The following is a 14,385-nucleotide window of genomic DNA, read 5'->3' as shown; positions in this document are numbered from 1 at the left end:
AGTGTTTTGGAGATGGGACCGCTCTGTTGTGTTCTGTCAGCATGTGAGCTGTCCAGATGCAGTGTCCACTGACAGATAATAGTATGTCTTATTTCTCACAGGGCTTCCAAAGCAGCTGAGTCTAGGACCTTAAGGAATGTCACGCAGTAGTTGCTGAACTAACTGAGACTGAAAGGAACAGGAAAAGATGGCAATCCATATTTGAAATAAACACGTGGACTCTCTGATAAAAAACCATGTCAAAAAAAGGACGGAGCAAGGGCGAAAAGCCTGAGGCGCTGATTGTTGCCCTACAGGCTGCCAATGAGGAACTCAGGACTAAGCTAACAGACATTCAAATTGAGCTGCATCAGGAGAAATCTAAGGTGAGAGAGAGTTTGGTTTTAAATAAAAGTGTCTGCTGTAAAAGACAAACACTTGGAAAAAATAGTAGCACAGAATTCAACAGAGGCCACACAACTCTCCTAAAAAATTGGTCTGATTCTTTCCCAACTTGCAACATTTGCTGATGGCTTCCATGGAAAAGACTCCATTTTACTGAGCTACAAGTTGGAGAAATCTCTGGCCCTCAAATGAAGCAGTATGTGAAAGTTGTAGGAATTTTGCTTTTTCTGAGACCTCGATTTTCTGGTGAATTTGACTGTTGGGTTAAAAAACTTTTAGACAAATGCACACATATATACGGAGTCTTATTTTGTAAGGAAATATGAAAAGTACATGTAGCATCATTGTGTGAAGCAGGACACCTGGAGAAGATAGGGTTTTTGTTTGAGTAAAGACAGTGCAATCTATGTGAATACCTCAGGAGCTGGCCTATATTTTGTTATAGGAGTATGGAGGATTGTCTGGGGTCTCAGCAGGGTTTTTTCTCAATTTGACATGGATGTGTCTGGGTGGGCTTGTTTTGACAATGTTACATTCGCAGCAGATGACTTTCATTTTATCCCAATGTAGGTTGCTAAACTTGAAAGAGAAAAGACTCAAGAAACGAAGCGTATCCGTGAAGTGGAGCAACGCAAGCAGACCGTGCAGATCACAGAGCTAAAAGCCAAACTCCATGAGGAGAAAATGAAGGAGCTGCAGGCTGTGAGGGAGAACCTCATCAAGCAGCACGAGCAGGAGATGACCAGAATGGTGAAAGTCCGAGACAGTGAAATCCAGCGCCTGAAATCGGCGCTGTGCGCACTGCGGGATGGGAGCAGTGACAAAGTACGGACAGCGCTGACTATTGAGGCTCGGGAAGAGGCCAGGAAACAGTTTGACTCTGAGCGCCTTAAGCTTCTGCAGGAAATTACTGAACTGAAGTCTGCCAAAAAGCAGGTAGATGAGGCCCTTAACAATATGATCCAGGCCGACAAGATCAAGGCAGGCGATCTCCGGAGTGAGCATCAGTCACACCAAGAGGCCATTTCCAAGATCAAATGGGAGAGTGAAAGGGATATTCGACGCCTGGTCAGTAATCAAAACAGTTCACGGGTTCTCTTAGGCTGCACCGAGCTTGACTTTTGTGTCTCTTAGCTTTTTCTGCGTAACAGATATCTGCAATGCAACTCACTTTGAAAAAGTATTACAGATTTCTCATTGTCATTTGTCAGGAATAAATAGATCACAGTGAGTCAGCTATAACACTGTTACGGCAGTTAATGGCTTAAATTAGGAGAGTGATTGGCCTAATCCATAAGGATTTGGCTCTCTGATTTGTTAATATGTGCAAGGTGCAAAGGGTTACATAAAGAGCATTTGCGTCTGCATTTGCAGTTTTTTGGTTTCTCCAGCCTGTGTTATGGTATCCTAAACACAATAAACCATGGCAGGAGAGGAGATATCTTTTGGGTTGGCCTTGGTGGGGCCTTCAGTAATTACTGTGGAAAATGGACAAAAAGAAGCCCACACCAGAAAAGGTGCAGGTTGCATTGTTTCCCTTTGTTGTGGTTTAGAAACTTCCCAATTTTGCTCCCACTTAGACTTTCCAAACTGTACTGACACTTGCTCATTCCCCATTCCCTCAGTGGGCTGGAGAGGAGAATTGAAGGCACAAAAGGTAAAGATGAGATCATGAATTGAAGTAAGACTGCTTGATTGGAAACAGCAATGAGATAAGTACATGAGAGAGGAGAGTGGCTTACATGCAAAATGCTCACCATGGAGCCTGTGACCTGACCACAGCCATGCTACCCTCATCCAGAAGGGAGCCCTTCTCCCATCCCCAGAAAATGACATGAGATGATATAGAATAACCTCTGGCTATTGCAAAAATTAACCTTGTCCTGGCCAGAACCAGGCCACATTGTCATGTGGAGAGCTGGACGTGCTTGTAATGGTAGAAAGTTGAGCTTGAAAACTGGAATTCAAGAATTGGCAATTAAGTAAAATAAATGGGAATTTAAACTGTCAAGAATTATACCCCCCGCCCCCACCTCCAGTTCACTGTCTCCATCCTTGAGGTGTATTCTTGTGTTGTCAAAATGCTCAATGAATGTGCTCCTGTGCCAAATTATGGGTATGGCTCAGACTGTGTTGTTTTACAGGCCTGGTACAGTATGGTAGAGCAGATTTGAGGGGTGATCGCTGCTCTTAAGTAAATCATACAATACAAACTGGAGAAATGCTGTTGCCTTCACACAGTAATATTGTTCTGGTGTTTCTTTCATTCAGATGGATGAGATCAAGGCTAAAGACAGGATCATATTTTCATTGGAGAAAGAACTGGAGACACAGACAGGCTATGTGCAGAAGCTGCAGCTGCAAAAGGAAGCTCTGGATGAACAGCTCTTTTTGGTGAAGGAGGCAGAGTGTAACATGAGCAGTCCCAAGAGAGAGATCCCAGGAAGAGCTGGAGATGGTTCGGAGCACTGCAGCAGCCCTGTATGCAGGTTTTACTTGTCCCTGCAAAACAGTAGCATGGATGTGTGTTTCTTGCTGACATACCTTCTCAGGCCCTAGGAAAACATTCCCACTCATTCACTACAGACAAGTTAATGTCCACAGAGTCTTCAGAGGGCATGCTAGTTGGACAAAACTTTGTACTGCTGGTTTTCATCAGTTGTTCTAATCACAAATATAACAAAGTTGTTCTAATCACAAATATAACACATCCTAAATAATCAGTGCCTTTTTGACAGAATCATTGATGAACCTAACTACCTGGATAACATACATCCTCAAAACCAGATAGAATTACAAGGATGAGCAGGGAGGGGCAAGGAAAACACTGGGTGTGGAGAATCTGTGAGACCCTTAGGAGATCCTCCTCTTTGTTTCCCACAGACAGCCCTTGGGTGTCATTCACAAAGCACACAAGTCACCCATTGTGTGACTAAACGGGAAGATGTTTACACAAGCAATGTATATTTAAAAGCATGTTTACATACATATAAATGAGAAATAAGAAAGTAAATGTAATTGATACAGAAAGGGTTGTCCTGGCTTTTTCACCTGAGGTAGTGTCTCAGCAAATAGAAGCAATCTACAGGAAACGGCAATAAAAGTTAGAATCTTTTAGCTTTTTTATCTCTGTCATAAAAATTTATCATCTGTTTGGTTGTTTTATCTTAATTTTTTAAAATGGCTTACAATTTTCAATTAAAGTATCCCCAAACCAGATACTTCCTCCTAAATATATATATATATAATATATAATATATATATATATTTGCCAACATATTAACATATTCAGTACTGTAAAAGTCCCTAAAGATAATTTGTTGATGATGACAGCTTAGGTTGACTGGTGTGTGTTTTTTAAGGATTCTTTTCCCAAGCATGTATTTTGAAGAGAATCAGTAACTGTGTGACATTGCTGCTCATGCACAGGACTTGCGCAGAAACCAGAAGAGGATAGCAGAGCTGAATGCCACCATACGGAAGCTGGAAGACCGGAACACGTTGCTTGTTGATGAACGAAACGAGCTGGTATGTGAGCTTTTGCACTGGCAGACAGAGGAGGTTGAGAGCCATGGGGAAGGGCAAAGACGGGGAGGATCCAAGGATAAAGCTGGTGATGAATATGCCTTGTCCATCCATCAGGCCCATCACTCAGGAGGCTGAGGAGGACTTTTTATCCTAGAATAAAGCAGTAATTTCATTGAAATTACCTGAGTACAAAATCACAGCGGAGGTTGAGGCAGCAAGGCTTGTAGGATTCTGTGTGAATGCTTCTGTTCCCTTCTTTTAAGCAACATGTGCTTGGTGATTTACCTTGCGCATGGTGAGACTTACCTTGTAAATGAAATAATGTCTGTTAGGTCTGTAGTACAGTATTTGACCAGGTTGAAAATAGTGAAGTACTGAGTTGAGGAAGAATTGACAACTGTGACTTGATCCCTTTATCTGATTGTCTACTCTGTGGTGATATCTATGTGTTGAATCAGGACCCTGGCTATTTAACCTGTTTATATTCCTACTTTTCTGCTTAAATTGAACTCTTGATGGGCTTTTTTATTCCTGAGCTAGAAATCTTAATGCACTCCTTTTATATCAGTTTAGCCAGCTTCAGTGTTCTTTATGTCATAATTGCAAAAGAGATGTCAAGATTGTAAATTACAAGTATATTCACGTGTCTCTCATGACAATTATTAATTGCTATTATAATTCAGTTGAAGCGTGTCCGAGAAGCTGAGAAACAATGTAAACCTCTTCTGGAAAAGAACAAGTGCCTCACGAAGAGAAATGATGAACTTATGCAGTCTTTGCAGCGCATGGAAGATAAACTCAAAGCAGTCACTAAAGAAAATATAGAAATGGTTGGTACTGAAGAGCAAAATGAGTATGACTGGAGGATCTGTGTGTTGGTGGCCACATCTGCATAGTGCATGATGTATATGAATAGAGAATATGCTTTCTATATAATGTGTGATACTATTGCTAAGATACAGCCATAGTTTGGTCTATATTATAGATTTACATACCATAACATTATGTATTATGCATACATGGGCAATATATTTACATGAATGCATAATCACAGTCTTATATTTTCAAAGTTAGAATATTGAGTTTTAATCATTTCAAAAAAAAAAGAAAGAGGAAAATGCTGTATCATTGAGGTATGTCCTACTGGGCTATTTTTTATCTGGAACTCAAAAAGGAAGCTGTTAAGAGTGATGTTTTCAGCCAGAATGATGTTCCTGCGTCATGTACACATTCCTTTTAGAGCTGATGATGACAAAGTAAACTTCTGGTAAGGCACTAAGCACATAGAATCTTTCCATAAAACATACGCATGGTAGGTGGATATGGGAAAGGGAGAATGGTGGTGTTTAAATTTGGTTAGGGCTATACATTTCCCATGTCAGGGCCATATGAAGTGGGGTCAAAACAGTTATGTCTGTATATCCTTCAGATGGGATTGCCTTGATTATCAGTCTGCTCCCAGGCCTTATGTTCCTACACATGCACTGATGTGGCTTTGGCATTAATGAAAAAGGAGGTGGATGTTCCGGGTTGCCAGATGTAAGCTGGCAGAATGAGACGACTTCCCTTACTAAAGGTGTTCATGGACCTTGCCCTGACCTGTAATAGCCACTGTCCTGAGCAGGCTAAGTGCCCTGCAATGGGAGCAGCTTTCCTGCTGATTAGGTGGAGGCAATCAGATTCACTTTCCTGTCCCACAGAAAAAAGACTTTAGCGTTACATGGTTAATCCACTTAAAGACTCTGCAATTTACCCACACCTAGAAGACAGATAAACTTATTGCAGGTGTCATGGGTCAGAATTATTCTTCTATAGCTGTGGTAGTGCAGATCACAGTCCCTTGGAGTCTCGCATAGCCAAGAGAAAGGACTCAGGAATCTGTGTGCCTTAGGCATCAGTGGGCAGCACCACTGGTGCATATCTGTGAACACAGTGTACATGTGCTCAGTTCGCTCCCTGACATCTGCTTTTCACACACTATGGATGCCCAAATCACAAAAGTTGACAAGCTGTCAGTGGCTAGAGCAATTCTCACAGGTTTTAGCCATCTCCTTTCCCACATATGCTCAGGAGCAAGCAGGATATTGACATGTGGTTAAAATAGAACTGTTATCACAGTTTTTGCCTTTCCTCCTGGGGTGACTTGGATGCATGTTTTTCACATGAGTAAAACATGTCCATTGCCTCACTGTGTGTGGTCCTACACTGAATATCAGTAAGGACATGGGGTTTTGAGAGTAGATACTATTTGCCTACCCACTGGACAGGTTCAACTCTATTTGCCACATGTAGGGGCATCTTGATGCATGGCCAAGGAAGAGCTATGGTATTTGACCTTTAAGGGCTGTAGAGGCTGTATTTTCACATGGTAACTAATTAGATAAAGGTTTGTTGTTCTGGTTGAAGAACTCAGCCTTGCTGTGCTATTTTATTGTTAAGAAGTGCTGATGGACATGAATAAAAAAATGTGTAGATGAAGCATATTTAAAGATCTGTATAGCTTAAATGAAAGGTGATGCTTAGTTTTTAATTGAAAGGTGGTCTTTTAATTGCTGAATCTTATTTTATCTCTTTTATCTTTTCTTCTTAACACAGAGAGAAAAAATAACATCACATCCTCCCCTAAAGAAATTAAGATCTCTCAATGATCTGGATCAGGCTAATGAGGAACAAGAAACTGAATTTTTAAAGCTTCAGGTTATAGAACAGCAGAACATCATTGATGAGTTAACAAGGGTATGTCCAAAGCACAAGGAAATTAGGAATGATTGCTGTGTACAGCTTACCACTGACAGTATTTCTTCTTATAAGTAGAGGTCTGAGCATTAATACCTTACCTACTTTTAACATCTGCAGATGTTTAGCTGTAGGTGTGCATGTGTTTACTGAATTTGTAGTGGAGCATCAGCCCCTACAACTCAGACCAATACACTGTGAATTGAGCTCCAGAAAGGAATGCAGACTAAGAGCTGTGGAGCTTGGGAAGGTACCTACATGTCCACAAGGCGGGGCTGTGCAGAGGTGTATTACCATTATAACCAAGTCATGCTTAAAAAGCTTCCATGCTTTTTAAGAGCCCCTTAACAAGAGGCTGACCCACAGTGCCATATCTTGTTCTGGAAAAGCATGTACAGCTAGACAGTGGGTTTCCAGTTCTTCTGTCATTTAATGCTGACAATTCCTTTGTCAGTGAACTTTGCATTATGATACTGAGGAGAAGGAGAAAGATTCCAAAGCAGGCTGTTGTCTCTTCTGAGATCTCATTGCTAGGAATGGTGAGATCAACACTCCCCTCATTTAATGATTTTGAGACAGCATCTCCTCATCAAGGAAGGCAGACAGCCCCTTGTACAGGGCCCAAACCCATGCACCAGGCCTCTCAGTGATTTTAGAGGGCAATCCATCAGCTCCTGTTGTTTGACAGCTGCTCAAGGCAAATGCACAAGGGCTTTTTTCAGGTGGTTTTCAGCTGACACACATACAGATTTGGAGATGAATCCTCTCTTCTACCTGGAATCAGATTCCTGTTTGAACATATGGAGAGAGTCACTGGAACTTCTATTATTTATTTCTTCCATATATTTGGCCATCTGTCAGCTGCGAAGAAGAGAAGAGAGAGTAACTTTTAAATCTTACTTTCTAGGACAGGGAGAAACTCATTCGTCGGAGAAAGCATAAAAGGAGCTCAAAACCAATCAAGGTAAGATGAAAAATTGTTTCTTATTTACAGTGTTCAAGTAGGCTGTGTAGGAAAACCCACTTTAGCAATCTGATTAAAGAGAGCTTTGTGGATTATAACAATCTGCTTTAGTGATTAGGTTTATAAATTCCTTAGTTACTTTGGGAGAGCTTTTTAAATCCACTTTCAAATTCTGTTAAGGGTGTGCAGCTATTTTATTTTCAGCAAAATGGGGCTCCTGTCCTATCTGTTGTCCTTCCCACGGCCCCCCTGCCCTCAGCCCCACCCCCCCACCCCACCCAGTAGTAATAATTGTCCTTCCATTTGGTTTCTATAAGTATTGGTCTCAGGGTCTGTTATGCTGAGAGGTATTTACATTATCAGAGACCTTCCCATTTTTTTTCTGCAATCTATTTTTCACAGCACATATGGGCTAAAGCCAAATCCTTGTGCATCTCTATTCTTCAGGTGGAAATTTCTGCCTGAGATACTGTGTCATTCCTGCTCAGTTCCACATGCCTTTGACTAACCTTTGAATCACCATGAATTGGGTTAAGTCCAAAGCTGGTATCATTTACAACAATTTTAGAGCGGAGTAGTCAGGAGTAGTTCGCATAGGTCCTTAATCAGCTGGATGTGAAGCATGAGTTTGCAGCATTCACGTCCCATCTCCAAAAAGTGGAAATATGGGTTACTTGGTTGCACTCAGTCCTCCAAGGACATCCCTTAGTGCATCAGCCATGTTCTCTGAAAGTCACACAGCACTGTCTACACACTGGGAATTTCAGTAAATCCTAGCTGTGTCATCACATTGTTTCTATGTGTGTCGTGAAGTGGTGTTCAGCAGACACAACAAGGACCAAATAGTATTTTCATCAGTAAATTTTATTTCTAAACTAGAGACTATAACATTGGAGAATATGGCAATTGTTTTCACTTGACAACACAATGAGCAAAAATTATAATATATGCAAAAGCTAATTGGCATCTTTGGTACATGTTTTTTGTGTGGTTCAAACTCCAGGTTTAGAAGGTTTTAACCTGTCAACAAAGTGAAAGATGTTGCTAAGAAGAAGTGCATCTTAATTGCTCATTGATCAGTTTGTCTTCGCAATTACCCATAAAGCTGTGTATTTAAATTCTCAAATCTGTTCCCTGAAACCAAGGCTGCAGGGTCAAGCATCTGTGTCTTCACAGGACATGTCTCACAGTTTTCATTTGATTTAATTTAGCTACGAAATTGGCAATAGCGAGATGTCAGACATACAACCAAACAGTGGAGCATGAGCAATTGTTTATAATGTGTGCCAGTTATTGTAGTCCTGGAAAGATGCAATAAAAGTTCCTTCACGTTAGTTTTGGATTAGCATTATGGATTAGCTTTCACTTATATGGTCCAACAGCAATATCAGCAAGAGCAGCACCCAGACATTAAAAGTATCAGCAGTGTCTGTGAGAGAAGAAGGAGGGCTGCCTGTTCTACACGTGTTTCCAGCTCCTTATGGTGTAACCTTTGCACACTACATTACACTTTGCATGTTGATAGATGTCTTCTGAAGAGCTTCATGGTTAACAAACAATTCTCCTGCCTTCCCGCAAGGGCAGAGACTTTTCCTCTGGCATGTTGCTGCTCACAATATGTTTTCCAATTAGACTGAGACAGACCCTCAGAAAAATTATTCAGCAAACTTATTCTCTACCAGCACAAGACCTGATCTTCAATGGGTTTCCTTTGAGTTTGTTTGAAGATGGTAATTGCAGGGGTAGCCCACTGTTCACTTTTCACACCTCATCTTTTAAGTAACTAGCAACTTGCCCCTCTGCTGCTCTCTAGAACACATGCTACAAGTTTACATGAAGATTCAGAAATCATGCTTTTCCTCCTATAGAGACATGTGGTGGATACAGTTTTTGGGTATGATGATGATTCTATGGACTCTGAAACATCCTCTGTGGCCTCATATAGAACAGACAGGACACCAGCAACCCCAGATGATGATCTGGATGAGGTAAGATCTGACTCTTTCCACAGACAAGTTACAGGTTTTCAAGAGATGACTTTGAAAACAAGTGGTCAGGCTTTCAAGAACACTTAGGTTTTTATAGTGTATACTGAGTGATACTTTTTAAGTTTGACCTCAATTTTGGTTACTCATATACTAAAATGCTGAGAGTTTCTTCCACAATATAGTCTGTAGAGTCTATAGGTATGAATACCCTGCAATTCGAGGTGTTTTTTTTTTTCCTCTCCTCTTTCAAGGAAACAAACCAATCACATGTCTTGTAGCTTAAAGACATATCAAAGAGTTATAGTGAATGGGATGACATCATACTGGTGACCAGTCACTAATGGGGTTTTGCATGGCTCCATTTGAAGCCCTGTGCTCTCCAATTTCATTACAAATTACTTGGACATGGGACTGGAAGGGATACTGAGTATGTTCTCAGATGATGCAAAATAGGGAGGAGCTGTTGACTCCATCAAAGGCAGGGAGGCTTTGCAGAGAGCCCTCAACGAATCAGAGGGGTGGGCCATCACCAACCAGATGAAGTTCAACAAGGGAAAGTGCCAGATTCTGCACCTGAGATGAGGCAACCCTGGATCTACAGACAGACTGGGGAATGAGATGCTGGAAAGGGACCCAGAGGTTATCAGAAAGTTGAATATGAGTCAGCGGTGCCCTGGCAGCCGGGGGGGGCATCAGGCCCAGCATTGCCAGCTAGTCAAGGGAGGGGATTGTCCTGTTGGCCTGCTCTGCTCTGCTCTGCTCCGTGGTAGTTTCGCCTTGAATATTGTGTGTAGTTTTGGCTGCCACAATATAAGAAAAATATTAAATTGCTAGAGAGTGTTCAGAGGAGAGCAACAAAGATGGTGAAGGGCTTTGAGAGGAAGCTGTATAAGGAGCTACTGAGGTCACTTGTTCTATTCAGCCTGGAGAAGAGACTGAGGGGAGACCTCATTGCAGTCTATAACTTCCTCATGAGGGGAGGAGGAGGGTCAGACACTGATCTCTTCTCTGTGGTGACCAGTGGCAGGGCCTGAGGGAATGGCCTGAAGTTGTCTCAGGGGAGGTTTAGGTTGGATATTAGAAAAAGGTTCTTCACCCAAAGTGAGGTTGGGCATTGGAATGGTCTTCCCAGGGAAGTGGTCACAGCACCAAGCTTGATAGAGTTCAAGAAGTGTTTAGACAACACTCTCAGTGATTCTTGGGGATGGTACTTTGCAGGGCCAGGAGGTGGACTCAATGATCCTTGTAGGTCCCTTCCAACTCAGCTGATACTGTGATAAAAATGCTGTATCATCTCACCATTTTTTTTATTTCAGATCACAGCAAGCTCACTGTGATCCAAAACGCTGTTTGAATCAAGACTTGTAAACCAACTACTGTGCTTAACAAATCACTTTTGCATTCTTTGCTTTGACAGTGCTTTGGTCTCCATGGCTTAGACATGTCCCTTCTTATTCTTCAGGGTTTAGCAGCAGAAGAGTCAGAGCTGCGGTTTCGACAGCTGACAAAGGAGTACCAGGCCCTGCAGAGAGCGTATGCACTGCTGCAGGAACAGACAGGAGGGGTTATAGATGCTGAAAGAGAAGCCAGGGTCAGTATTTGTTTGAGAGTAACAGTATTTAATTGCTGTCAGGACAAGAAACCCCTCAAAGGGACATACAATGGAATGGTGCTACATACAGCACCCATAACACTGAGAAATGTCTGTTCACTCATTTAATGAGTACATTTTGAAAGAGTGACCATTAAGAATGGACACGATCACTCAGTTTACAGGAAGCTGTCCTCCACCTGAACCTGAAAACTCTGCAGTCAGGCAGGCATGCCAGAGCAGACAACTCTGCAGCCTGACAAGAATCACAAGAGTTTTCTCATCATTTGTCTAGGTGTGATGGGGGTTGGATTTTAAAGGCAAATGAAGGCCTGTGGGTTTTCTCAAAGGCACATATTGCACCAACTTCAGCAACATTGAATGTTTCTAATAGATAAATGCAAATTACATTTAAATTTTAATGTGATGCAGGCTACAGTAAACCTTCCAAGGCTAAAAATGTCCCTCTAATAAAATTATGGAATCATTCAGGCTGGAAGGAACCTCAGGCAGTCTCCAGCCCAAATTCTTGCTCAAAGCAGTTAGCTGTGAGATCATATCAGTTTGTTTAGTATTTAGTTGAGTCAGCTCTTGAAGAACCCCCTGGCAGTTAAATTTGCCTCTTCCCGCTACCTGTTGCCACTCTGATCTGCTAAGCACTTTTTTTGTAATTTAGGGATTGCCCCATATGAGGGTCTTGGAGCAGAGCACCCCAAGTACCTGAGCTTGTGTTTTGCTGCTCCAATGCAATCCATGGTGGAACAGCCTTGGGTGGGGAGTTGGGGCTGATCCACCGCGCTGTTTCCTTGTGTAATCTGTGTGCCAGTCTAAGGGGTGGCAAAAAACATCACCAAGTCAGAATCTTTATAATGGTTGCTCACTCAGTGGAACTGACAGCATGAACCTAGGCTCTGATGGTTTTGTTTTCCTTTTAATTGTGGGTTTTGTTACTCTTTAATGTGGTGCTTGATTTCAACAGGCTCAGGAGCAACTTCAAGCTGAAGTCCAGAGGTATAAAGCCAAAATAGAAGATTTGGAGAAAACTTTGGCTCAGAAAGGGCAGGTAAGTAATTCTTGTGTGTTTTTTTCCCCTATTTTGTATCTTACCTGCTCTGCTTACAAAATACCAAGCATAATTTCAGTATAAACTTCCATGAGATGTAATGTCGCCAGTCAGTAAAGAGGCAGATCTGGCAAGTTCAGAAGCCTTGCTACACCTTGGCAAACTTAAAATGTTGTTGTTCTGTAAAAGACAGCTTGTTCCTGTAGGATGTTAAAGCCTGAATATTGTGGCTCCAATTTTCAATAAATGTGCCCAGCCTCATAGAATTTGATTATTCTGTAATACTACTGCTTCATCCAACAGGACTCACACTGGGTGGAAGACAAGCAGCTTTTTATTAAGAGGAACCAAGAGCTTTTAGACAAGGTACGTTCCAAAGGTTTGCATGTTCACTCTGAAGGGTTATCTGGGTCCTGTGAAACATCCTTAAGGTTTAGATTTTGCACAGCCTGTGCTACCTCAACTACTACTCACCAAATACTTCATGGTTCTTGTAACAGTCACACAGATCACAATTTTACATATTTCTGTTAGATAGAGAAAACGGAAGCAGAAAACAACCGTCTGCACCAGGAGCTGCAGGATGCGCGAGACCAGAACGAGCTGCTGGAGTTCCGCAACCTTGAGCTGGAGGTGATGGATGAGCTTCTTACAGTAGAGCTGGTAGAAAATTAAATGACTGCACTTGCACTGGACACCAGCTTTAATTAAGGATTTACATGAGTATTGTAGCAATAAAACAGTCACAAGTCAGGCCCAGCATTTTAAATTGTGAGCTGAAGTATATCAGCTCTAATATCCTGGAAATAGTAAGCACCATACCCAGCTGGTTCACTTCAGCCTGGGCCAGGTGCCCAGTGTGCACAGGTAAGCTTAGCTGATTAACATGAGTGTGCCTCTTAGCTGCCACACCTGTGGGCATGATTTTTCTAATACTTGGAGATGCCTGTCTGCCCATGTGCAGGTGCTGTTCCTTTTGCAGGCACTGGACACATTCCCTGTTGCCCAGCTCTCCCATGACCTGCAGTGGGTGCAAAATGTCTCAGGTGACACTGGACATTGATGCAGGAGCTTCAGAAGCCTCTGCAGGACCTCAAGCTCCCTCTTCCCAGACTGCCTCTAGTTACAGACTCTTCTTTGGAGTGCCAGCCAGCCAAAACTTCACCTGCTCTCTTCCCCAGTATAAGATGGTTTATTTTTCATTTGTTCTTTTCAGTTGCTGTCCAAGGGCAAATACTGCCACACAGAGCCTTTTCTGGTTCTCATAATTTAATGCTGTGTCAGACTTGCCCCTTCTTCATAGAACTGTCCCACAGTTTTGCCTGACAGCTGTGTTTTCATATGGCAGGGAGCTGAACTGATCAAGTGAATTACATGTTCATAAACCAAAAATGTGTGTGAAAGTGAAGTTTAATCTTTACTTCTGTGCTTGCCTGAATACCTGAAAGGAATGAGAAATAGCATCTTCAATTTTTTTTCTTGTCTCTGGTCCTTTAAAACTGGACAAATATTTGTAATTTTTAATCAATTAAGGCCTATAAATAGCTAAGTTGATCAGTTTTTTTGAACATATGGTTTTCCACAGATGTTAGAATGTACAGCATACCAGGATGAGGAAAATGTGTACTCTGAGTCTCCCGACAGTCTGAAGTCAAACACCTGTTTCTAAAGGGAGTATTTACAACAATTTAGAGCCGTTCAACACTTAATAAAGCAAATCACTTGAATCTTAGCTAGGTGACAGCCTTTCCACAGCCAGTTTGCAAATTGACATAATTTATCTAATAATCTCCTATTAAACAGTTACCTTGGATTTAGCATCTTATCCCATTTGGCTGAATTTTTCAGACTAGGTCTACATGTTTCTTTCCTTGGCTTGTAGAATGAAGAGCTTGGCTTTGCAAGCCAAGCATGATATCAACAGCAGCAATGGCATTTTCTATGTGTATCTCCTTCACTCTAATGGATTCTCTAGAATCTCTTCAATTAATTTTCAGGAAAGAGAGAGACGATCCCCACCATTTAATCTCCAGATTCACCCATTCTCAGATGGTGTGAGTGCTCTACAGATCTACTGCATGAAGGAAGGGGTTAAGGTAGGTCAGTTGTATAAAGCAGTGCTTCTCCCTAG

The 14,385-nt window shown here is 41.8% G+C and overlaps 1 protein-coding gene across 1 annotated transcript in view; it reads left to right on the top strand.

Moving 5' to 3' along the window:
* Window positions 1-14,385, top strand: part of JAKMIP2 (janus kinase and microtubule interacting protein 2) — a 42,645-nt gene that overhangs the window by 13,674 nt on the left and 14,586 nt on the right. Inside the window, exons 2-14 of the mRNA XM_053956747.1 lie at window positions 102-365; window positions 955-1,452; window positions 2,656-2,865; window positions 3,814-3,912; window positions 4,596-4,742; window positions 6,508-6,648; window positions 7,556-7,612; window positions 9,481-9,600; window positions 11,063-11,191; window positions 12,171-12,254; window positions 12,558-12,620; window positions 12,789-12,887; window positions 14,252-14,350. Of these exons, the coding sequence (XP_053812722.1) occupies window positions 237-365; window positions 955-1,452; window positions 2,656-2,865; window positions 3,814-3,912; window positions 4,596-4,742; window positions 6,508-6,648; window positions 7,556-7,612; window positions 9,481-9,600; window positions 11,063-11,191; window positions 12,171-12,254; window positions 12,558-12,620; window positions 12,789-12,887; window positions 14,252-14,350 (1,875 nt within the window). The 5' untranslated portion in view covers window positions 102-236. The remainder of the gene's footprint in view (window positions 1-101; window positions 366-954; window positions 1,453-2,655; window positions 2,866-3,813; window positions 3,913-4,595; window positions 4,743-6,507; window positions 6,649-7,555; window positions 7,613-9,480; window positions 9,601-11,062; window positions 11,192-12,170; window positions 12,255-12,557; window positions 12,621-12,788; window positions 12,888-14,251; window positions 14,351-14,385) is intronic.

Source organism: Vidua chalybeata, chromosome 15, assembly GCF_026979565.1.
Source record: "Vidua chalybeata isolate OUT-0048 chromosome 15, bVidCha1 merged haplotype, whole genome shotgun sequence".
NCBI classification, from domain to species: Eukaryota; Metazoa; Chordata; class Aves; order Passeriformes; family Viduidae; genus Vidua; species Vidua chalybeata.
Note: the sequence above shows the minus strand (reverse complement) of the source record. Positions and strands in the feature narration are given on the sequence as shown.